This window comes from Diceros bicornis, chromosome 20 (assembly GCF_020826845.1).
Source record: "Diceros bicornis minor isolate mBicDic1 chromosome 20, mDicBic1.mat.cur, whole genome shotgun sequence".
NCBI classification, from domain to species: domain Eukaryota; kingdom Metazoa; phylum Chordata; class Mammalia; order Perissodactyla; family Rhinocerotidae; genus Diceros; species Diceros bicornis.
The window spans coordinates 4642719-4668319 of NC_080759.1; the positions used below are offsets into that span (position 1 = coordinate 4642719).

A 25601-nucleotide genomic window follows, 5' to 3' on the forward strand; every position below is an offset into this window, starting at 1 on the left:
ACCCGGGATCCAAACCCGGGCTGCCAGCAGCGGAGCGCGCACACTTAACCGCTAAGCCACGGGGCCGGCCCTACCAACTTTTATTTATGAAAGGCTTTGGGAGTTCAGAAAAGAGCTTCATGTTTTTGGCCAGATTCTCTCTCCGGCTTCCAGTACCGGGGTTTGCCCAGAGGAAACATCTTGGGGGGCCTTTGGGAAAACCAAACCAACCCCACCAAGAAGCATAGGAACATTTTTCAAAGAAAATTGGACAAATTACCACGTATGTAGACATTTGAGCTTTTAAATGTAGATTAAAGTAGAAACAAGGTTTTACCAGGCATCTTTATCTGGGGTGGGATGACTAAAATTCGTCCCTCCTGTGAAATCTCCGGAAGTTACTTTCTTGCCCATTAAACTTGCCCATCAGCATCTCCTCCTCATCTTCCTCACGGGCCTTCTTCACTTCTTCTTTGGCCTGTATGGCGTCCATCTCCCTTTCTGGGCCCTGGGGAAAGAAAGAAAGACCCCAGAGGCCGGGAATTACGCAGCCTGGGGGCTGACTGGGTGTCAGCATGCGGCCTGCCCCTGCCTTCCGGAAGCTTCCATACCCGCTGGGGTCGGCTGAAGAAGGGCCCCCAAGGATATCGGGTCCTAATCCCTGGAACTGGTAAACATGACTTTATATAAGGACAGGGTCTTTGCAAATGTGATTTAAGTTAAGCGTGTTGAGATGGGGAGATTATCCTGGATTATCAGGTGGGCCCTAAATTCCATCACAAGTGTCCTCATAAAAGAGGCAGAGAGAGAGATTCGACACACACACACAGACATAAGAGAAGGCCACGTGAAGACAGAGGCAGAGATTAGAGCAATGCAGCCACAAACCAAGGAACTCCAGGAGCCACCAGAAGCTGCAAGAGACAAAGGAAGGATTCCCACCTAGAGCCTTTGGAGGGAGCATGGCCCTGCTGATGCTTCAGCCCATTGATATGAATACACTCCCTTCTTTCTCTTCTCAAAGCACCCGGGCCCCTGTCCATCAACCAGCTGACTGGTGAATGGGTGATGAATGGAGGTCTCAGATCCCAAATGAGAAAATCCAAGTGTGTGTGATTAACAGAGGGTTAGGTGTGCAGACATCAAGAAGTTCCCAGAGTCCTTGTTGAGAGAGCGTTAACAAGGCTTTAAGGCAGAAATTAGAGTCAAAAGGAAACAGCTTGTGAGAAAATCGCTTCGTGATCACGACCTTTAAACAAGGGGGAGGCGGGGATTTCCGTCTGAAATGCCTTGAAATGTTTGGGTTTTTTTTTTTCATTTTTATTTAAACTTGGTCTTAATATTCCTTTCCAAACTTTTTTCTACGTATGTAATCATAATGTGTATAATGAAATGTTTAAGTTTTAACGACCAGTTTTGCAGCTAGTCCCGGTGTGATGTACACGACGTGGAAGATGCCGGAAAAGGCTCCGTGAAGAAAAGAGAATGACGGGATTTCCATTGAAATCAGGATGATGTTCACGTATCACCCTTAATTTAAACTTGCTAGCATGCAATTCATCAATCCAGGGTTTCTGGCTAAAACAGTGCGGGGGTCCTCCGTGACTTGCTCTCTAAGTCAGGCACTCTGCAAGGACGCCTGCTGCTCTCTCTATTCACGTGAGGTGTGCCACCATTTACTTATTGACACTCAATGACACCAGAAACAAGATGTTTGTGCCTATTAAAAGTATACATTTTAGGTTTCAATACTTGGGCTCTAAAGAGTTACAAGTGAATTTATACTGATGGAAGATGTTTTATCTTCTTTATTTGAAGTCAAAGCTAAATTTTTAAATTGCCTTCTTAGTATAGGGGCCTCAAAATACACAGCAAAAAAAAGTACATGATTGCTCCACACTCCAGGGAATGAAAGGCAAAGCACAGAGGGGGAAAGGACATTTGCAGTACATTTATCTGACAGAGAACTTGCCAGAATTTATGAAGAACACCTACAACTCAATAAGAGAAGGTCAGATTACCCACCATGAAAGTGGGCAAGTGACATAAACAGGCTGTGTCAACCATGTGTTTCTGATGCTTTGACATCTGGGGCCTTGCTGACCCTGGAGGGACTGCCCCTCCCTGGGCTGGTCAATCTCTAGAGAAAAATGCCTGAAGGCACTCCTTTCATATGCAAACTAACCAATCCAGAGCCCACATCCCTATCCACCTCTTCCGCTGGCTCTCACGGCTGCACCTCCCTGCCCTTGTTACCCCAGGACCAGATCCTAGATAACTAAGGGCAGCCCTATGCCCCAGAGCCCACTGATATTCTTAAGACTAGCCAATCCTAAACCTGCGTACCCTTTCCTGAGGAAACCACAATAAAGGCTCCTGCCCACATCCTCCTCCTGCTCCCTCTGCTTCCTGACGATCCGGGTGCTTCCCCATGTGGCCCTCTATGGCACGGTGTGCCGCCTCCTCTTGGGATCTGTGAGTAGAACAAGGTATCTTTTCAAAGTTAGTTGTCTCCTGATCTGTTGGTCTCACCATACCTCAATAATAATAAAACCTACCTTTTGAAACATAGGCATTTCACAAAAGAGAATCTCCAAATGGCCACAAACACCATGAAACAGTGCTCACCTTCATTCCTCATCAGGGAAATGCAAACTGAAACCCTAGAGAGATACTACCACACAAACCTAGAGAAACCGCCAACACCCGATGCTGGTGAGGATGCGAGACGGGAGGGACTGCAAAGCAGTGTAGCCCCTCTGGAAACAGTCTGGCAGTTTCTCAGAGCTAAACATACACATACATAAGACCCAGCAACCCCCTCCTGGGTACTGACCCGAGAGAAATAAAAGCACATATCCACACCAAAAACCATATGCAAATATTTACAGTGGCTTTGTTCATACTGTCAAAAATTGGAAACAACCCAAATGTCCATCAGCTGGTGAACACATCAACTACTCAGCGATAAGAGGAAACAAACTACTGACTGATACACCACCAGCAGAGAGGCACCTCAGATGTGTCATGCTTGGTGAGAGAAGCAGGCTCAAACACCACGTACTGTATGGTTCCATTTACATGACCTTCTGGAGGAGGTGAGACTGCAGGGGTAGGTCTCGGGCCAGCAGTGGCCTGGAGAGGTGGGGGGCTTGGCTGCAAGGAGACCTTAGGGGTGAGGAAACTGCTCTACATCTTGCTGTGTGGTGGTGGCTTCACAGCTGTGTGCATTTGTCAAAATCCATAGCCCTGCACACCTAAAAAGGGTAAATCTTACAGTATGTAAATTATGCTTCAATAAATCTGACTTATCAACAACTGTCAATAATACCAAGCATGGCCAAAGATGTGGCATAAACTGAAACTCTCATCCCCCAAAGAAGGGAATGTAGACTAGGATGACACACTGAAAACTGCTGGGCTGTGTGGGACCCAGCCTGTCCACTCCTGGGCACGTGTCCACTCAAAGACATGTACAGGAATGACTGTAACAGCTTTATTCAAGAGGCTACAAGCTGGAAGCAACCCAGAGCTGCATCAACAGAGAATGGACACATACCTTCTGGAATGTTCACACAGTAGGAACTAGCTACTGCTGCATGTGGTAATATGAATGCATCTCACAACACTGCCTGAGTGGTCAACATTGGCTGGTCTCATTTATATAATTTCAAAATGAGATCAAATGCATCCACGGTGATGGAAGAGTGGTTTCTCTGGGGGTAGGTGCTAGCTGGGAGGCGGGAGAGAGCTCTGCTCAGGTTCTGCTCTTGATCTGGGTGGGGTAGTCACTACGAAAAATTCATCAAGCCCTCCCATATGTTAGTCTTAAGGAGAGAAATAAATGAATAATGAAAAAAAGTTCCTTGTGTGCATTGTACCTTGGTTTCACCCCAGGTGGCCTTGCCAAAATTCTCAGCATACTCTTCATCATCTGTGATCAGGAAGTTATCAAAGATGGTTCCGGATCTTACCTGTGGATGAAAATAAGGCCTTCCTTATTTTTTGTTCTTTTTGCTGAGGAAGACCAGCCCTGAGCTAACATCTATTGCCAATCCTCCTCCTTTTTCTCCCCAAAGTCCCAGTAGACAGCTGTATGCCATAGTTGCACATCTTTCTGGTTGTTGTATGTGGGACGCGGCCTCAGCATGGCCGGACAAGCGGTGAGGCGGTGCGCGCCCGGGATCCGAACCCGGGCCGCCAGTAGCGGAGCGCGCGCACTTAACCTCTAAGCCACGGGGCCGGCCCAAGGCCTTCCTTATTGATGTGAGAAATGTAATAACTTGCCACCAAGAAAACAGCTGTATTTTGCTCAGTGCTAAAAGAGTGATGAGCTCTCAATAGTATAACATGCTTAAACCTATTTCTAGAACGTCCACTATCTCCAAGGCACTGGTTCTCAAACTCGGCTGCATACTAGGATCACCAAGAACATTTTAAAAACTCCTGATGCCTGGTCTCCCCCTGTGGGACGCTGATTTAACTGGTCTGGGGTACTACTTGGCATCGAGACTTTGACGAGCTCTCCAGTGACTTGAGCGTTCAGCCATGCTTGAGAACCTTACTGTACAAGGTGTGGGCCGTGGACCAGCAGCAGCAGCACCTAGGAGCTCGCTGGAAATGCAGAATCTCAGGTTCCATCACGGACCCACTGCATCAGAATCTGCAATCTTTTTTTTTTTTTTTGGTGAGGGAGAGTCACTCTGAGCTAACATCTGTTGCCAATCTTCCTCTTTTTTAGCTTGAGGCAGATTAGCCCCAAGCTAACATCTGTGCCAGTGTTCCTCTATTTTGTAGGTGGGCCGCCACCACCGCATTGCTTGATGAGTACTGTAGATCTGCACCCAGGATCCAAACCGGCGCCACCGAAGTGGACCGTGCTGGACCACTATGCCACAGGGCTGGCCTCAGAATCTGCAATCTTGTCCTAAAGCTGATGGGCACCACAGGTCAGCTACAAGCAGAAGAGTGACAGGTCCAGCAATGTCATGGAAAGGGCATTCTCAGGGTGCAGGGCGGCAGCCAGGAAGTGCCCAGAGGGCGGGAAGGATGTTCGATTTGTCCATGGCTGTATGTCTCTAGTCCAGGTATGAACGCCAGACAGACAGAAGGAGCTCAAGGAATGCTAGCTATGTGAATTAAGGAGTTTAGGCTGAAATTCAGTTAACTAAAGCAAATTTAAAACGAAGTGACCTGCCACAGCTCCAGTCCAATGGCACCAATGTTCTCAAATTCTGAGAGGTCATATTCCGTCAAATAGTTGGTGTTTTTCAACTTCTGATGGAGCCAAACGTCTTTATCAATACCCTCTGGTTTCAGGCCATCCTGCAAAAACAAACTGCATATGGTGGTCCTGGACGCCATGGTGGGGGCGGGGGCAGCCCGAGGGCGTCCCAGGAAGAAGACACACGCACCTGGTACGGATGCTTCTGCAGCATCGGTGCCTGCCAGTCCCCATCCAGTTCACTGTTCCAGTCACTTGGCTTGCTGGCACTGGCATCCAGAAAATGCTTCTCCCAGTCCTTAAATATGTGTAAGGAAAAAAAATAGATCCTCAGACTTAAGAAAGGAAATTCTTAGCTCCCAAGAGGAGGGCATAGGTCTGTGACCCCTGTTGCAATTTCCCCATCTCCTTCTCAATTTGGTGGTCAAAGGGCTGAGTGCTCAGGGTTCCAGATCCCACCGAGGGCTTCAGGGCCACACACTGCCAGGTTTCCTCCCTAACCCTCTGTATAACTGCATATCTTCCCATGCTGTTGAGAGGAATGACAATGTGGAAAACTCGAAATAGTGGCTCAAATTAAAATGATGGGTAAAAAGTGGTGACGTGGGGCTGGCCTGGTGGTGTAGTGGTTAAGTTTGGTGCACTCTGCTTTGGTGGCCTGGGTTTGTGGGTATGGATCCTGGGCGTGGACCTACACCACTCATCAAGCCATGCCGGGGCAGGCATCCCACATACAAAAAAATAGAGGAAGATGGGCACAGACGTTAGCTCAGGGCCACTCTTCCTCAAGCAAAAAGAGGAGGATTGGCAACAGGTGTTAGCTCAGGGTCAATCTTCCTCACCAAAAAAAAAAAGTGAGGATGGGAGGAAGGGCTGCACATTTACTGCTGGTTAGGTTAAGTCTGTCCTTCTACATCACGGTCAGACACAGACTATTCCAGAGAGAGGCTGGACAAGTAAGAAATGTTCCAAGATTTACCTGGGGACTGCTGGGTAGCAGGATAAAAGCAGTTATATTATTGAGTCATTTTACATATATATAAAAACTCACACTATACATACATATATACACACATGTATACACACACACAATATACTCACGTATACACATATACACATATATATCCATATATACACACATCTATATATGTATAGGGCTTAGTGTGTGTGGAATAAATATTTGTTGACTAAATGAACAGATGAGAAAAAGTTGCTATGGGGGCCGGCCTGGTGGCACAGCGGTTAAGTGCACGCGCTCTGCTTTGGCCTCCTGGAGGTCACAGGTTTGGATCCCGGGCGTGCACCGACGCACCGCTTGTCAGGCCATGCTGTGGCGGCGTCCCATATAAAGTGGAGGAAGATGGGCACGGATGTTAGCCCAGGGCCAGTCTTCCCCGGCAGAAAGAGGAGGATTGGCATCGGATGTTAGCTCAGGGCTGATCTTCCTCAAAAAAAAAAAAAAAGAAAAAGTTGCTATGGATTAATATGCAGATAAACACTTACATAATAAAAGTCATGTACAATAGTGTTTCTGGTTTAGAGTAATTTGAGAAATATTAAGTGTTTTGCACATAGACTGTGGCTTTTCCATCATCCTCCATAACTTCTCAGCGATCAATACGTGGCATGTAGTTGCCTCTGCTGCTGCTTTTTGCCTTCACCACAACTGGCAGCAGAAGAGTCCCTCTCTTGCTGGGATCCAGGGAATGTTACAATTCAATCCAAGTAGCCGGCTCCTTATGACTGTGGATTATCAGGTCGTAACACCACAGTGAACTGATTTGTTTAGGAGCTCACACAGAACTGAACTGCTGGACAACACAGCAGTGTGGAAAGGGGCTTCTGAAAGGGTGATTCGGCTCCTCTGGGACCTGCCTCGCGGACACTTGGCTCTAAGGCACACCTGCACTGCTGGGCTGGCCCACGTGACCCAGAGGCAGCAGGATTTCAGGCCCAGAGCTGCATCTCCTACTGAGCAGCTGGGAGCTGCAGGGTCCGTGTCCTTGCCATTCTGTGCCTCGTTTAAAGCAAGTGCTCTTTCCAGGTGAAAACTACTTTTTTGGTTTGTTTTGAAGGTAAGAAAGGAAGGGGAAAATTTGCTTGGTTTTATCTTTTTCCTTGTGAAATGATGGAGAAGCCTTATCTGATTGGGATTTTACTGTAATCTCAAGATGTCCTCATTGATTGGACACCACAGATTCCAAATTCATGAAAGTTGATTTTGATTATCTATGAAAAAAAGGATGGCCAAATAATTAATCGTCTAAACAAGATACCATTATGAGTTAATAATTACATTCAGTTCTTTTTTTTTTTAAGGAAGATTGGCCCTGTGCTAACATCTGTTGCCAATCTTCCTCTTTTTTCTTCTTTTTTCTCCCCAAAGCCCCAGTACATAGTTGTGTATCACAGTTGTAGAGTTGTAGCTCTTCTATATGGGATGCTGCCTCAGCATGGCTTGATGAGCGGTGAGTAGGTCTGAGCCCAGGATCCGAACTGGTGAACCCCAGGCTGCTGAAGTGGAACATGTGAACTTAACCGCTGCACCACCAGGCAGTCCCCTACATTCAGTTCTATGGTAAAGTATTTTATTATTCAACAGCAATGCCACTAAGAAGTTTTAAGTTGTCAGAAATTAATTGTAAACATCAGTCCAGTACTTTTGTTTTTTGCTGAGGAAGATCAGCCCTGAGCTAACATCTGTGCCAGTCTTCCTCTATTTTGTATGTGGGTCACTGCCACAGCATGGCTGATGAGTGGTGTAGGTCTGCGCCTGGGAACTGAACCTGGGCCACCGAAGTGGAGGGCACCGAACTTAACCACTAGGCCACTTGGCCGGCCCCAGTCCAGTACCTTTAGCTATGGCAAAGACAATTGTCTTAAGGAAAATGGCCTATGTTTTGGTGCAGTGTTTGATGTTCAAAACAAAATGTTACAACAATAAACAAATGAAACTGGGGGGTAAAAAAAGGTAGCTGTCGTGGGTTGAGTGGTAGTCCCCAAAAGATGTATCCACATCCTAAACCTCAGAATCTGGGGATGTGAGCTCATTTGGGGGAAAAAAAATCTTTCTATGTAATTGAGGTAAGGATATAATCAAGGTAAGGATCTTGAGACAGATCATTCTGGATTATCCAGGTGGGCCCTCAATCCAATGACAAACATCTTTATAAGAGATAGAATAGAATAGACACCTTCTATCTCTTATAAAGAAGAGGAGGAAGCCACGTGGAGATGGAGGCAGGGATTGGAGTGATGTGGCCACAAACCAAGGACAGCCAGGAGCCCCCAGAAACTGGAAGCAGCAAGGCAGGCTCCTCCCCTAGACCCTTCAGAGGGAGTGTGGCCCTGCTGACACCTTGACTTCTGACTTCTGGCTTCAAGAAGAACTGTGAGAGAATACAGTTCTGTTGTTAATCCACCCACTGTGTGGTACGTTGTTACAGCAGCCACGGGAAATAATACATAGCTGTGATGTTAACTGACTCTTGGTTGTCAGTCAAAGTGTGAGGCCCCAAAACTACTTCATATTCAAATGGAGAATAATAAAAAAATCATTTTTATAACGGTTGCCGATGCATTATCCTTTTTTAAAAAACACCGGTTAAAAAAACACACCCTACTTGCTTTCATCTCAAATATTATAAACTCTTCCACAATACTTTCGTGTGCACAGGTGCGTGGCTGGTTGTCAGTGTCACCATGCTGTCATCATGATCACCAGCCATGCAGCAATCCTACAGCACCTGAGTACTTACAAACCTCCCTTGTACACTTCCTAGACTTGTTCAGGAAAAATCCACACCTGGGATGTGTCATCTTTAGCCTGGGCCCAATCCTTGGACTCTGCTGAAGACTTCTCCATTTTCTTAAGTGATGTGAGGTTCCAGTCATATTCTATGCTGCCGGCTTCAATTGACTGACTATCAATTTTCACTTCGTAAGTGAGATCTGGTCGTAAAATCAGAGTGTAGAGGTGTGTAAAGCCATCAACCTGCATGTTTTAGGGGGAGAGAAGGGTAACAGTGAGACCCTTGACGTTTCAAGGCAGTCCAAACATGCAGTTTAATTCGCTATGGGTCAAAGCCTTGTTATGAACAGCAAGAAGAGAGGTTGTAGGGATACGGCCTCACTCAGCTCTAGAAGGGGTCCTGCGGAAGAAGCACCCCTTTGCAGAATACTTCCTCACTACTAGCACTCTCTCTTGAGTGCCTGATTCCCTTTGTACAAAGACAATGCTCCCAACAGTAATCCCACAGGCAAGATGACGAGGTGGGCAGTATAAACCAAGGAACCACCACGCTGTCTGATTCATGAAAACTGATGTGGGAAACAACTCCCTGTTCTGTATTCTGAATGATACCAAGTGAAGCCCACTCTCAAATACATCTAGTTCTCCGTACAGGGGAGGACTTCCTGTGATTTGAGCTGTCCAAAAATTTAAGCTCTGAGAGGGCAGGCCCGGTGCCTCTCTTGGTCAAGGTCAAAGCCCCAGGCCAGACACAAGGAAAGCACTGAACAAACACTCAATAAAGGAGGGATGGAAGGTGGGTGGGCGGGTGCCTGGGGAGGCTGGGGGAGCCCAGGACGTGCCTGCCTGTCAGCAGCGGAGGGGACTCCTGCACCATACTCCAGCGGTGGTTCTCAAAGTGTGGCCCTGCAGCATCAGCATCACTGGGCATACATAGGAAATGCCCGTTCCCAGGTCAGCCCCAACCTGCTGAATTGGAACCCAGGTGGGCCCTCCAGTTGCTTTCACAGGCCCTCTGGGGACTCTGACGCTGCTCAGGTATGGGAACCACTGCCCCACCATCTTAAAGGCTCTGTCAGGGGGATTTTCTCCCTGCTAAGAGCCAAACGTAAATGCCTCTTCAGTACCCCTCTGCTCTGCCCCAAAGGACAGGCCGCTGCTGTCCACACTACGGCCGACGGCCCTGTCTGGGATCAACACTACAGTCTACTCTAGGTCCCCCTTGGCCTCTCCAGCCTGCTGTGACAGCCAAGTACAACTTCTCCCCACAGTCACCCCCTGCTCTTTGCCGGCCTTCCTCTTGCCCCGCCTTTCCGAAGCTAGACTTTGGGCTCGCTGGCCCGACTGTTGGCATCCTCTAGGATTTGGTCACCAGTGGGGAGTCTCCTGAGGGATAACATCCACTCCCCTACATATGCAAACGACTCCAAACCGGCATCTTGAAGCCCAACCATTGGCCTGAGCTTCAGACCCGAGTTTCCAACAACTTACTGGACACCTCTACCTGGATGTCTGCCAGGATTTCACAACCAACGTTTCCAAACACAACTTGATAGTCTGCCCCGGCCTCCTCATTGGCCTTTGTTTCCCCTGCTGATTAGCAGCAACGCTGGTGAGAGTCATCGTCCACATCCTCAGTACCCACATTCCAGTATAACTAAGTGATATTTGGGTCCCATCCCTGAACTGTCTGTCAAAATGCTCCCATGTTCTGCATCCCACCAAAGCCTTGGCCTAACAACCTCACCTGTCTCCTTGCCTGTCCATCACCCTGTCCCTCCACCCACCCACCTCAGAACATAACAGGTATTTTTCTAACATGCAGATCCGCCCCCTCCTTGAAAGCCCTTGAGGGCTGACCTCTGCCTACAGGGGATTTCCTCCACCTTTCCTTTACAGCGTCACAGAATGAACCGGAGCCCCCGTGAAGACAACCGTGTTCCTCACCAGGAAGAGCATGACGCCGACTAGCTGCCGGGAATCAGTGCTCCTTCAGCAGAGGTGTCCTTTATTTTTCTAACAGAAATAGCAGCACACGCCTGAGGGCGTCATCAGCCTGCAGGAGCCGCTCAGGGCTCCTGGACTCGCTGACTCCAGGTGGTCATGCTGTGGCTCCCTGGCAGGACCCCGCGGCCTCCATAGTCTCAGCCCTCCTCTCTCCCACCCCCCTGAGGCGCAACTGAACAATTGCTCCGAGTCAAGCATCGAGACCTGCCGTTTGGTCCAAACACTAAGGCGGGGGAGGGCTTCGCGCTCTCCCTCGCCCCCACAGGAGGGGTGTCCAGCCTCCCTGTGCCGGGGGGGGGGGGGGGGGGGGCGCTGACTCTCTAGAACCAAGTCAGCAGGTAGAACCCAAAGAGGGAGCGGGAGGGCCACCGAGACCCCCTGGGCTTCGTGAGGGGCTGAGGGCTGCCCGATTGGGCCAGGACTGGACAAGGGACGGTTATGGATGCTTCCCCTCCAGGCGGTCAGTGATCTCCAAACACACTCGGGCCTCCCACCTAGATTCATGGAGGCCACAGACGCTGGAGCTCTGGGTGCCGGGGACGCCCCAGGGGACAGGTCCCTGCTTCCTGTCGCTGACATTCAACGTGGGGAGGGCACTGGCGAGGTACTTCCCCTCCACAGGCCCATGTACCAGGGGCCTGACCAGGCCCCTTCTCCCACGAGCTGCCTCTCTGGAGAAGCCCCAGGCCAGGCCACTGAGTTATAAAGCAGCCCTAAGACCTAAGGTGTCATTTCCACAGGATCCCCCAGGTAAAAAGGGGAGTGCATGCTTTCATTTTAGAAATATCTCCATTTTTAAATTTTTGACATTTTGAAGATTAATATCTCCAGAATGTTTTTCTCTCATCCTGAATATTTTATTCCTTAATGATGATGGATATAGCTGAAATGTGACCATCCTGTTGTAACTTTTATGAGGAAAATTATAAATTGATGTCATAACTTACAGTAAAAAGCGTGTGCGCCCTCCTGATGGGTAAAAACTTCAGACGCCAAACAATCAAAGTGGTGGACAAGCGTCTCTAATGGGCCTGCTAAACTGGAAATCAGGCACATGGGGTCTGTTTGCTAAGACCCATCTCTGGCTCACTTAAATATTTTAAGATGAAAACTATTTTCTCTAAACTTACGTTATCATCTGGCAAGAGTTAACACAGTCACTGATTTGAGTACAAAAGCATTTACCTTACATCTGATTGATTTCTTGTTTGAGTGATACTGATTCTTGAAATGTAAGATAACATGAACTTTCTTGATATCAAATCCACAAATATCGGGTCCTACAAAAAAAATATTAGCTGCTCTCAATTTCCTTCTATAATGCATCATCACAGGACACCCCCAATCATTCTCTTGAAATAATACACGAGGCACAAGAAGCTTATGTGTCTGGGAATAATCAGATATTCATGTGGAGATATTTAAATGGACGGTGACGCCCTTCTCAGCTCAGGCCTTCTCTGGTCACTGCAGCCACTTGGGACTCAAGTGTAAACCAGCACGTGAGTAAGAGAGGGAAGGTCTCACAACAGTCTGGTAAGCGTCCCTGATGTGCTGCCCGAGTCTTGGGCCCTCGCTCTGAAGCTGGGACCAGTGCACCTGTGCCCAGGCGAGGGCTTCGGGGCTAGTCTGACTGGCTCTGATCTCAGCTCTCACTCACTGTGTTGAGACATATTTGCAACTACGAAGCCTCCCCATGCCTCAGTGTCCTGGCTATAAAACGGGGATGTTAATTTTGACTTCACAAAGCTATTTTGCCAATTAAATGGGCTAATGTATGTAAAGTGTTTAGTATGGGAAAGCTCAATACTTGTTGCTGTTAGGGGCCGGCCCGGTGGGACAAACAGTTAGGTGCGCGTGCTCTGCTGCGGCGGCCCAGGGGTCACCGGGTCGGATCCTGGGCCCGCACCGACATGCTGCTTGGTAAGCCATGCTGTGGTGGCATCCCATATAAAGTGGAGGAAGATGGGCACAGATGTTAGCCCAGGGCCAGTCTTCCTCAGCAAAAAAAAAAAAAAAAAAAGAGGATTGGCAGATGTTAGCTCAGGGCTGATCTCCTCACACACACACAAAAAATACTTGTTGCTGTTATTACTCTTATGCCCCAATAATACACACACACACACACATATATTCTTAATGATAACACCAAATCGTAAGCAAAAGAGAGATTACAATCAGTACGTAGGTTCCAATGAACTTTAAAATCTAGAAACAGTTCCATTCAATAGTTAACAATTTATTAATTGGCACAAAGTTAAGTTTTAGTCACTAAGGAAATGAAATGCTGTAGGACACTATGCCTCGATCGGAGACTGAGGAGCTCTGAATATACTAAACAAGGTTTGTAGGAGGGATCTGGAAAACTTGTCAAACATTCTGAGGATGTTTGGAATTACTCTGCTGCGGCATTGACCTTAAGCCTTAGGAATGTACCAAAGCATCTGGGTGTCTCTCGGTCTCGCTTCCACTGACCCGGGCCTGTACCCACCCCTGGGGATTCTGTGAGGCAAATCCTGTGTAAACACAAGCAGATGACTGTGATTTCTTCTAGAACGTGCAGTGAGGAACCTCCAGAATAAATAAGAGAGATTCAGGCTGCATGTAATGACTTAAATAATAGTACCAATTTGCGAGAGTAGACGTGACATTGAACTTGGAAGTAGCATCCTGAAGGACGGACAAAGAATACCATTGTCTATCTCCCGGCTGAGTTCTCAGAGGATGCGTGTTTATATAATTCCCTTTTTTTGTTATTGATGGAAAACACTCCAGTTCAATTTTTAAAACAAAAGCTATGTGAACTATTTGTATGAAAATCTACCACGGGCCGGCCCCGTGGTTTAGCGGTTAAGTGCGTGCTCCGCTACTGGCGGCCCGGGTTCGGATCCCGGGCGCGCACCGACACACCGCTTCTCTGGCTATGCTGAGGCCGCGTCCCACATACAGCAACTAGAAGGATGTGCAACCATGACATACAACTATCTACTGGGGCTTTGGGGGAAAAAAAAAATTAAAATAAAAAAGAAAATCTACTACATCGGGATTGAAAAATGACCTTTGAAATTGGTCAGAATTTCCCTCTCTACTTCTAAACACCTACATGCCTTTAATATTAAATTAAGCTTCAGAACACACCCAGACCTGACTGGAAAATCTGAGCATTTTCCACTAACAGCGATCATAAAATATTTACACATGTAATAGATTTTTGTGAGGAAATAGGGTAGACAGATGAGCTCTGAAGTTAGGCTGACCTGACTCTGAGCAAGTAGTTTAATCTGTCTGAGCCTCAGTTTCCTTATTTGCAAAATAGGGACTGTGTTACCCATTTCTTAGGGTTTTATACATAATCTAAGATGATATATGTAAAGCCCCTAGCCAGGGCCCAATAAAACAGACTTCTCTCTTCCCCTTCAACACCACAAGCCTCAGCAACCTGCTCTCATACCGAAGGCTAGAGCTGAGCTACCACAGGGAAGTACTCTAAAAATGACACAGCAAGTTTGAGTAAAATGTAAATGATTTTGAGTTATAGCAAAAATAACACAGAAAATTTATTTTAATCAGATTTTTTTTTTTACTCAAGAGTATGCTGCTTCACAATTCACATATAGCAGACACACTATATATATTTAAAAGTAGTATTTTGGCGGATACTTGTGGTTATTTTGTTTACCAACACTAACTAAATCAAATATTTGTGAAATTATCTCTAGTTCAACAGGTAATATTTTTTGCCAAATATCTCTGCCTTTCTGGTTTTTTTTTTTTTTTTTTTTTTTTTTTTGGTGAGGAAGATCAGCCCTGAGCTAACATCCATGCCAATCCTCCTCTTCTTGCTGAGGAAGACTGGCCCTGGGCTAACATCCATGCCCATCTTCCTCCACTTTACGTGGGACGCCGCCACAGCATGGCCTGACAAGGGGTGCATTGGTGCGCGCCCGGATCCCAACCTGGGCTGCCAGCAGCAGAGCAAGAGCATTGAACTGCTCTGCCATGGGGCCGGCCCCCACTGCCTTTCTGTTTTTTGTTTTTTTTTTGTGAGGAAGATCAGCCCTGAGCTAACATCCATGCTAATCCTCCTCTTTTTGCTGAGGAAGACTGGCTCTGAGCTAACATCTATTGCCAATCCTCCTCCTTTTTTTTTTCCCCCCAAAGCCCCAGTAGATAGTTGTATGTCATAGTTGCACATCCTTCTAGTTGCTGTGTGTGGGACGCGGTCTCAGCATGGCTGGAGAAGCGGTGCATCGGTTCACGCCCAGGATCCAAACCCAGGCCGCCAGCAGCGGAGCGCACGCAGTTAACCGCTAAGCCACAGGGCCAGCCCTACCTTTCTGTTTTAAGAGGATAATAACAATAATCAAAAACCAGGACATGTTAATTTCTTTTTTAATCACAATAAAAAGACTTTTCCCATCCCAGATTTTAAATTCAAGGGAAACTATGAGGCACGGCAGAGTAGAAGCACTCTGGGCAGAGGTGGGGACTGTGCATCTAAGGCTGTAGTCTTGGAGAAGTCGCCTTGCTCTCCAAATCGACAGAGCAGGATTGTACCTAAATCTAATAAATAATGTAACGTCTACTTTTTCTACTTCTACAACAACACTGTGACCAGTGGTATCTATATATATAAGAACAGCATAACCAGGTATCTGAAGCCTGATGTTGATCATGACAAATTCAGAGATAAGCATGGAAAAAATATGAGAGAGAAAAATTCTGCAAGACATCCAGTCCGATGAGAGAAAAGAGTTTTAAAGAATGATTCCCCAAATTTGGATTAAGGATGGATATTTTAAATATATGTTTTCATTCTTGAAGCTTTTCCCCCCCCTTTTTAAGTTGTGGTCAAATACACATAACGTCAAATTTACCATCTTAGCCATTATTTTTTATTTTTTTTTTTTTGTGAGGAGATCAGCCCTGAGCTAACATCCGCCAATCCTCCTCTTTTTTTGCTGAGGAAGACGGCCCTGGGCTAACATCTGTGCCTATCTTCCTCCACTTTATATGGGACGCCGCCAGAGCATGGCTTACCAAGCAGTGCGTCGGTGCGCGCCCAGGATCCGAACCAGCGAACCCCGGGCCGCCGCAGCGGAGCGCACGCACTTAACCGCTTGCGCCACCGGGCCGGCCCCTTAGCCATTTTTAAGTACACAGTTCAGTGGTATTAAATACATTCACATTGTTGTGCAGCCATCAGCACCATCCATCCCCATAACTCTTTTCTTCTTGTAAAACTGAAACTCTATCCCCATTAAGCACTAACTCCCCATCCCCCTCTCCCAGCCCCTGGCAACCACCATTCTACTTTGTCTCTATAATTTTCACTACTCTAAGTACCTCATACAAGTGGAGTCATACAGTATTTGTCCTTTTGTGACTGGCTTCTTTCATTTAGCACAATGTCCTCAAGGTTCAACCATGTTGTAGCAGGTGTCAGAATTTTCTTCCTTTTTAAGGCTGAATAATGTTCCATTGTATGGATATACCACATATTGTTTATCCATTCATCTGTCAATGGATACTTGGGTTAAGTCCTCCAGTTTTGTTTTTCTTTTCAGGTTTGTTTTGGCTATTCAGGGTCCCTTGAGATTCCACATGAATTTTAGGATGGGTTTTTCTATTTCTGAAAAAAAAATGTTATTGGAATTTTTATAGGGACTGAATTGAATCTGTAGATCTCTTTGGAATATGTAGGTTGCTTTGGGTAGTACTGACATCTTAACAATATTAAGTCTTCCAATTAATGAACATGGGATGTGTGTTTCCATATATTTATGTCTTCTTTAATTTCTTTCAGCAACAATTTGTAGTTTTCATTACATAAGTCTTTCACCTCCTTGGTTAATTCCTAACTATTTTACTCTTTTGTATGCTATTGTAAATGGAATTGTTTTTGTAATTTCCTTTTCAGATTGTTCATTGTTCATGTATAGGAACGCAACCTTTTTTGCTTGCTGACTTTGTATCCCGCTACTTTGCTGAATTCATTCATTAGTTCTAATAGTTTTTTTGTGCAATCTTTAGGGTTTTCTACATATAAGATCATATCATCTGCAAACAGAGACAATTTTACTTCTTCCTTTCCATTGTGGATGGCTTTTATTTCTTTTTCTTGCCTAAGTGCCCTGGCTAGAACTTCCAGTACTATGTTGAAGTGGTGACAGCGGCATCCTTGCCTTATTCCTTGTTGTAGTGGAAAAGCTTTCAGTCTTTCACTGTTGAATATGATGTTCACTGTGGGTTTTTCATATATGGCTTTTATTATGTTGAGGTAGTTTCCTACTACTCCTAGTTTGTTGAGTGTGTTTATCACGAAAGTATGTTGAATTTTGTCAAATGCTTTTCATGCATCAATTGTGATGATCGTGTGTTTTTTTTCCTTCATTCTGCTGATCTGACATATTACACTGGTTGATTTTCATATGTCAAATCATCCTTGCAGTCCAGGAATAAATGCCACTTGGTCATGGTGTATAATCCTTTTAATATGCTGCTGAATTCTATTTGCTAGCATTTTTTGAGGATTTTTGCATCAATATTCATAAGGGATATTGGTCTGCAGTTTTCTTGTAGCGTCTGTCTGGTTTTGCTATCAAGGTAATGCTGGCCTCATAAAGCGAGTTAGGAAGTTTTCCCTCATCAACTTTTTGGAAAAGTTTGATAAGGATTGGTATTCTTTAAATGTTTGGTAGAATTCACCAATGAAACCATCAGATTCAGGGCTTTTCTTTTCTGGGAGAATTCTGTTTACTGCTTCAATTTCCTTACTAGTTATAGGTCTATTCAGATTTTCTATTTCTTTGTGATTGAGTCTTGGTAGGTTTTGTGTTTCTAGAAATTTGCCCATTTCATCTAGGTTATCCAATTTTTTGGCATACAACTATTCATAGTACTCTCTTGTAATCTTTTTTATTTCTGTAGATTTTGTAGAATCATCACCACTTTCAATTCTGATTTTAGTAATTTGAATCTTTTTTTTTTTTCTGCTGAGGAAGATTTTCCCTGAGCTAACAACATCCTCTTTTTGTATGTGAGCTGCCGTCACAGCATGGCCGCTGACAGATGAGTGGTGTAGGTCCGCACTCGGGAACTGGACCTGGGCCGCTGAAGTGAAGCACACCAAACTTAACTGCTCGGCCACCGGGGCTGGCCCTCTCTTTTTCTCTTAGTCCATCTAGCTATGGTTTGTTAATTTTGTCAATCTTTTCAGAGAAACAAGTTTTTTTTTATTGATGTTTTAATAGTTTATAACATTGTGAAATTCTGAGTTGTACATTTTTGTTTGTCCATCACCATATACATGTCTCCCTTCACCCCTTGTGCCCACCCCCACCCCCATGACCCCTGGTAACCACAATAGAGTTTCAGAGAAACAACTTTTGATTTCATTGATTTTCTTACTGCTTTTCTATTTTTTTATTTCATTCATCTCTGCTCTGATCTTTATTATTTCCTTTGTTCTGATAGCTTTGGGTTTAGTTTGGTCTTTTTCTAGTTCCTTAAGTTGTAAAGTTAGGTTGTTGATTTGAGATCTTTATTATTTTTTAATGTAAACATTTATAGATATAAACTTCCTCAACAGCACAGCTTTTGCTGTGTCCTATAAGTTCTGGTAAGCTGTGTTTTCATTTTCATTCATCTCTATTTTCTAATTTCCCTTGTGATTTCTTCTTTGATCCATTGGTTGTTTAACAGTGTGTTAATTTCCACAGTTTTTTAAATTTTTCCATTTTCCCTTTAATGATTTCTAACTTCCTTCCATTGAGGTGAGAGAAAATATTCTGTATGATATCTATCTTTTTAAATCTATTGAGATTTAATTTGTAGCCTAATATACAGTCTATCCTGGAAACATCCCATACACCCTTGAGAACAATGTGTACTCCATTGTTGTTGGGCAGACTGTTCCGTGTGTGTCTGTTGATCCAGTTGGTTTACTGTGTTAAGTCCTCTATTTCCTTGTCTTTTGTCTGACTGTTCTAGCCGTTGTTGTGAATGAGTGAGTGAAATCTCCAACTACCAGTGTAGAACAGTCTATTTCTCTCTTCAATTCTGTCAGTTGTTGCTTCATATATTTTGATGGTCTGTCATTAGGTGTGTAAATGTTTTTGTCATATCTTCTTGCTGCTTTGAAACTTTTATTAATATATAATATCCTTCTTGTCTCTCGTAACCTTTTTTGATTTAAAGTCTATTTCATCTGATGTTAGTATAGCCACTCCTGCTTTCTTTTGGTTATTATTTGCAGAAAATATCTTTTTCCATCTTTTCACTTTCAACCTGCTTGTGTCTTTGGATCTCAAACCAGTCTCTTGTTGACAATATTTAGTTGGGTCATGTGTTTTTGTCCACTCTGCCAATCTCTGTCTTTTGACTGGAGTGTTTAATCCATTTATATCTAAAGTAATTACTGACAAGTAGGGACGTACTTCTGTCATTGAGCTATTTATTTTCTATATGTCCTATAGCTTTTTTGCCCTCATTTCCTGTATCCCTGTCTTCTTTTGTGTTAATAGTTGACTTTTTGTAGTGAAATGTTTAAATTCCTTCTTAATTTCGTTTTGTGTATATTCTACAGCTATTTTCTTTGTGGTTACCATGGGAATTACATTTAACATCCTAAAGTTCTAACACTCTAATTTGAACTTATACTGGCTTAATTTCAATAACATACAAAACTCTACTCCTTTGCTTCTCTGTCCCCATGCCTTTCAGTTACTGATGTCACAGAGTTACATCTTTATACATTGTGTGTCCCAAAACATAAACTATTAATTGTTTAAAATGCATTAGTCTCTTAAATTATGTAGAAAAACAAGATTCGGTGTTACAAACCAAAGTTATAGTAATACTAGCTTTTACACTAATAATTTTTTAAAATGTATTAGTCTCTTATCATGTTGAAAACAAAAGAGAAGTTACAAACCATTGTTACAGTAATGCTAGCTTTTATAATTGCCCATGTATTCACCTTTTTCGAGATCTTTGTTTCTCCATACAGCTTTGAGTTACCATCTAGTGTCCTTTCACTTCACCTGCAGGACTCCCATGAGCATTTCTTGCAAGGCAGGTCTAGTGGTCACAAATTCCCTCAGCTTTTGTGTATCTGGGAATGTCTTAATTTCTCCCACACTTTTTTTTTTAAATAATTTTATTTATTTATTTTTCCCCCAAAGCCCCAGTAGATAGTTGTATGTCATAGCTGCACATCCTTCTAGTTGCTGTATGTGGGACATGGCCTCAGCATGGCCGGAGAAGCAGTGTGTCGGTGCACGCCTGGGATCTGAACCCCCGCCGCCAGCAGTGGAGCGCACGCACTTAACCGCTAAGCCACAGGGCCGGCCCTTAATTTCTCTCACATTTTTGAAGGACAGTTTTTCCAGGTATGATTCTTGGTCGACAGTTTTTTTCTTTTAGCATTTTGAATATAGTGGCTCCATGTCTTCTGGCTTCCAAAGTCTCTGATGAGAAATCTGAGGATAATCTTATTGAGGATCCCTTGTATGTGATGATTTGCTTCTCTCTTGCTGCTTTCAATGTTCTCTGTCTGTCTTTTGAAAGTCTGATTATAATGTGTCTTTGTGTGAGTCTCTCTGAGTTCACCTTACTTGGAGTTTGTCAAGCTTCTTGGATATTTATATTCAAGTATTTCATCAAATTTGGGAAGTCTTCAACCATTATTTTTTCAAATATTCTCTCTCCCTGCCCACTTTTCTCTCTCTTCTCTTGGGACTTCCATAATGCTTATGTTGGTCTGTTTGACAGTATGCCTCAGGTCCGACTCTGTTTGCTTTTCTTCAACCTTTTCCTTTTTTATCTTCAGCTTTGATAATTCCCATTACCCTATTTTCAAGTTCACTGATTCTTTCTTCTGCCTGCTCAAATCTGCCTTTGAGTCCCTCTAGTGAATTTTTCATTTCACTTGTACTTTTCAGCTCCAGAATTTCTTTTTGGTTTCTTTTTAGGTTTTCTGTCTTCTTACTGATATTTCCATTTAGTTCACACATCATCTTCTTGACTTCCGCCTCATCCACCTTTAGTTCTTTTAGCATCTTTCAGATAGTTATTCATGTCTTTGTCTAATAGAGGTGCCACCAGTCCTTTTTCAGGGACAGTTTATGTTAATTTATCTTTTTCATTTGTATGGGCCACACTTTCCTGTTGTTTCATTTGCATGGGCCTTGAACACTGGACATTTGAATCTAATGATGTGATAACTCCGGAAATCAGATTCTCCTCCTTCCCCAGGGTTTGCTGTTTATGGTTATTTATTTTTGATTGATTGTCGTAGGCTGTCTCTGTGCCAAGGGCCAGCCTGAGGTGTAAACTTAAGGTCTTCTCAGGTCTTTTCTAAGTCTTACCCTGGGCATATGTGGTCACTTTCTGATTTTTCCTGAATATGCAGTTGTTTTTTAATGTCCTAGTCTTTAATGTCTGGCTTCCTAAAGGGGAAAAGGTGAAAAATGAAGGGAGGTAAAAGGGTGGTGGCCCTTTAAATTCCCTGGAAGTCACTTCAACTGGGGGTGGGGGGTGCTTACAACAATGGCTGCCTCTTTGGCTCTACCTTTGTGATATGAGTCAGTAATCAGCACTCAGATGCCCAATATTTGGTGGACAGGGTCCTTTTTGCCTACCCTGGCTCCCAGAAGCTGTGTGTAAGCTGCTCCAGGAACATGTGCACAGCTGTCGGCCATATGGCTGGGGGTGGAGGATGGGTAGGTGCTACTGTGCTAAGAGCTGAAATTGACCAAAATTAACCCTCCTAGTCTTCTCCTGGAAGCTGCGATCCTTCCACAGACTCCAGAGTTCCAAAACAGTTATATTAGGCAGATTCTGCCAGTGCAGTTGATGTCCAGGTGGGGAGACAGGTTCCTGGTGCTTCCTCCTCTGCCATCTTCCCAGAATCCTCTTCATTATTAAGCTTTTTGAACGCACACACTTCAGGTATGTGTAGTTCCTATGGCCCAGTGTGGTCCCTTCCCAATTCCAGCACAAATTTTTATCAATTACCTCTGGTGTCAGAAGACACTTAATATGTTCTCAGGGTCAGGAAGCTTTTTCTGTAAGGGGCCAGGCAGTAAATATTTTTGGCTTTGTGGGCCATGTGGTCTCTGTTACAACTACTCAACTCCGCCCTTGCTGCTTGAAAGCAGCCATGGACAAGATATAAATGAACAAAGCTAGGCTGCATTCCAATACGACTTCATTTGTGGACACTAAAATTTGAGTTTCATGTAATTTTCATGTGTCACAAAATATCGTTATTTTGATTTTTTTCAATCATTCAAAAATGTTAAAGCCCATTCTCAACTCCGGGGCCTCAACAAACACAGGCCATAGACTGATCCAGCCCACGGCTAAGGGCTGTTAACTCCTGATATAGTCAAAATACTTGGGGCTACATCAATGTTGAATAAATAGCTTTTTCAAAAGCACAACAGAATGGTATAGTTGGCTTTTTATAGTATTAATTAGGTTTAACAGTGCTAAAAACCTTTAGTCAGATATACTCAATACCAATACTTTAGCAAAGTCTTAGTCTAAGGATCTTATGAGGTGGAAGGGTTTTCAAAGTCACCAGAAATGGTTGTGTTGTACTATCTAAACTTACCAAACATAATATAGTACTGGGATTTTCCATTCAGGTTCTTCTGATCTATGTCTGCAGGGAAGACCTTTATGTAGCCTCCTCCGCAGTCCATCTTCTGCTCGTGTTTCACTGTGTACTGAATGACCAGAGTCTTCCCTTTATTGCTAAAGGGTTTGAACCGTGCAGAGATGGCGTAGAATCGGCCATTTTGAGTGGTTTGCAGACCTTTAAACAAAAAGTACTCATGAAGGATTAGGAATGACACAGCGCTCAGTGACGCAGGCAATTAAATGGTTGTCCTTCTGCCACCCCCAGTAATTACTTCCTAACCATTAAGGACCATCCAGAGCCTACAGCACATTTGTACAATAATATGCAACAGGCATGATATACCACTGTTATGTCTTAAGTTACACAAACATTTTAGCTCTAAATGACAAATACGCAATCTAATTATGGATAAAAGATTAATTTTGCTTCCATTCATCTTCCGAGGGGTGGGTATGTACAAGGAAGCCTGTGTAACACCTGAATTAAAAAAGGGAGCATTCTACTTCTTTTCCTCAATTCTCGTCTTAAAACAGCTACTTCAGAGACACAACAGCAGACGGAGCACAGAGCACTGATCTGCAAGACAGTGCTTCACGGCACTGGCTGAGCTGGCCCAGAGACTCATCTGTGTGACGGCTCTTTTTACGAAGATACCATCCTTTTATCATGCAAATCAGATTATATTTGTTTTACAAGTTTAGGCATTCACTTCAAGACCAAAACCCCCTTTCTCAGTAGCCACTAGGCTCTGTACCAAATCCTTATCTTATCCTGGAGTCTGCCAAACCTGAAAACAGAGCCATTCTTATCATAACCTACCCTTCCTTGCTCCACACTCTGGCCCCCATAGCTGCCTGTGGTGAGAGCCGTAAAAACGAACTTGGCCTTTTGTGTCAATATGTCCAAGCCTGACCTCATGGCTGACTCCCCACTACCACACCTCTCCTTCTGCTTCCTCCATCCTTCTCCCACCTTTCCCTTTCTCAGGGAATTTGTAGCCCCTCCCCTTCCCCTTCCTCCTATCCTCCAGGCAATTCCTAAAGCCACACTGCCTCCCTTTGTGTCCCGCTACCCTCCTCAGCCAACCACATCATCTCTCACCACCTCCATCTCTGCCTGACTAAACTCTATCTTCCCGTCCACGACTTCTGTGTCATGGCCCGGGAGACCATGATGCAAGGGGCCAAATTAACCAGTGTCCCCAAGGCCTTGCCTGTGTGTGCTATCAGGAGACGCATGCTGGGCTGAATGAACGCACAGAACCTCAGGATTCCAGATTGGAGGGAGGAAAAACACTGTGGTAAATACCCAAATGACTCTAAGTGGAAACCCCTGTCCATGGACAAGCTTCATGGAACAACCTGTGTATTTTCACTCCATTTTTCTCATATAGCCTGAATTTTGACCAACTTTGTGGGCCAACATGTAACTTACAAAACAACGTATATACAATAGAAAACCAGAGGCTGCCACACAGGGTAACAATGGAGTCACAGGGCCAAGATGGGGGTTGAGTGGAAGGTGGTAAAGAAGGAAATTTTTCATCCAAATCAGGGGCCAGTAAACTTCCTCTGCAAGGCCAGAGAGTAAATATTTTAGACTCTGTGGGCCATTTCGTCCGTCTCAACTACTTGATTCTGCCTTTACAGCATGAAAGCAGCCAACAGACTATATGTAATGAATGGGCATGGCTGTGCTTCACTAAACTTTATCCATGGACACAGAAACATATTTCATTGAATTTTATATAATTTTTACATGTCACAAAATACTATCTCCCTTTCGATCTTTTTCTCAACTATTAAAAATGTAATAACTATTCTCAGCTCCCTGGCTGTACAAAAACACACAGTAGACGAGCTGTAGTTTGTCCCCCTTTTATCACCAAATAGATGTTATCCTTGGGGCCAGGAGGCTACTGATTTGGGGGAGGGGGGCACCAGGTAGGCCTATACCTGGACTGAAAATGTCCCCTATCTCGACCCGGGTGTACAGTTGTAAACATTCATCCTGCTGTACCCTGAAGATCTGTGCATGTGACAGCATGTAACTTTTACCTCAATTTTTTTTTCTTTTTAACGTGAAAATAAGAATGAGAAGTATCTTCTAATCTTTTTCCCTCCGCAGGAAAAAGTTCCCTTGGGCCCTGAACTCATTTGACTAGTGCTTATAAAGCGGGTGATCTTGGGCTCATAAAGACAGGAGAGAGAAAAAAAATAACTCAAGACCCTACCTGTGCCTTTGTTTCCTTACCTGGGAAATGGGTGTAAGAGGGGTTAAGGGTGTGCCACATCTACCTTGCAAGGTTGCCATGGGGGGTTAACATTTAGCTCGATTTTCTCACGAATCCTACACTAACCTTTGTCTTTCTCTTTATGACCATAAAACTTCCCCGACGAGAGTCTAAAATGCCCAAATTGGGAGTCATTGGCGGACTGCACCCATCGGTTCCTCCAGCGCTCTGTGGGGGAAACAACACCGGTTAGGGCGGACACTGTTACTTGGGGTCATGGGGAGGGTGAGGGGCCTCGAGGCGTCGAAGATTCGCCACCACCGACCCCGCGGCGAAACGCTGGCGCCAATGGCGACTTAGGCCGTCCGCCGGACAGCTCGGTATGGGCTACCACGGGCGTTTCACCTCCGTCTAGAAACTCCTCCTGGAAGTAGACGGTGGCCACCGTCATTCGTAGTACGCAGACTGCCCAGAGCGGAACGCGAGCCGCGACCATGGCGACTGCACGGCGCTTCTTCTTATACCCGCCCCTTTGCTCCCGGTCTCAGTGGCGCTCCAGGCCTGTCCCGGAACTACAACTCCCGTCACGCCTCCCGATTATGACCTGAGGCACCATTGGTCCCCGGCGCGCAGTGCGCGCCGGGGCCGCCCCGGAACTACCACTCCCATGATGCCCCGCCCATGTGACTCGGGGCACTATTGGTCCTCGGGGCGCGGGGCGCGCCGGGAAATGTAGTCTTTTCCGCCTTAGCGCGGT

The 25601-nt window shown here is 44.9% G+C and overlaps 1 protein-coding gene across 1 annotated transcript; it reads right to left on the bottom strand.

Annotated features, from left to right (window-relative positions):
• Positions 1-329: 329 nt before the first annotated feature.
• On the bottom strand, positions 330-25340 carry CALR3 (calreticulin 3). Its single transcript, XM_058563621.1, has 9 exons — positions 25250-25340; positions 24971-25072; positions 22582-22785; positions 12147-12241; positions 9009-9197; positions 5394-5501; positions 5173-5304; positions 3861-3953; positions 330-487 (listed from the first exon to the last, which is right to left on the bottom strand). Exons 1-9 carry the CDS (start codon positions 25338-25340, stop codon positions 344-346), a joined length of 1158 nt encoding a protein of 385 aa, XP_058419604.1. The 3' UTR covers positions 330-343.
• Positions 25341-25601: the final 261 nt, after the last annotated feature.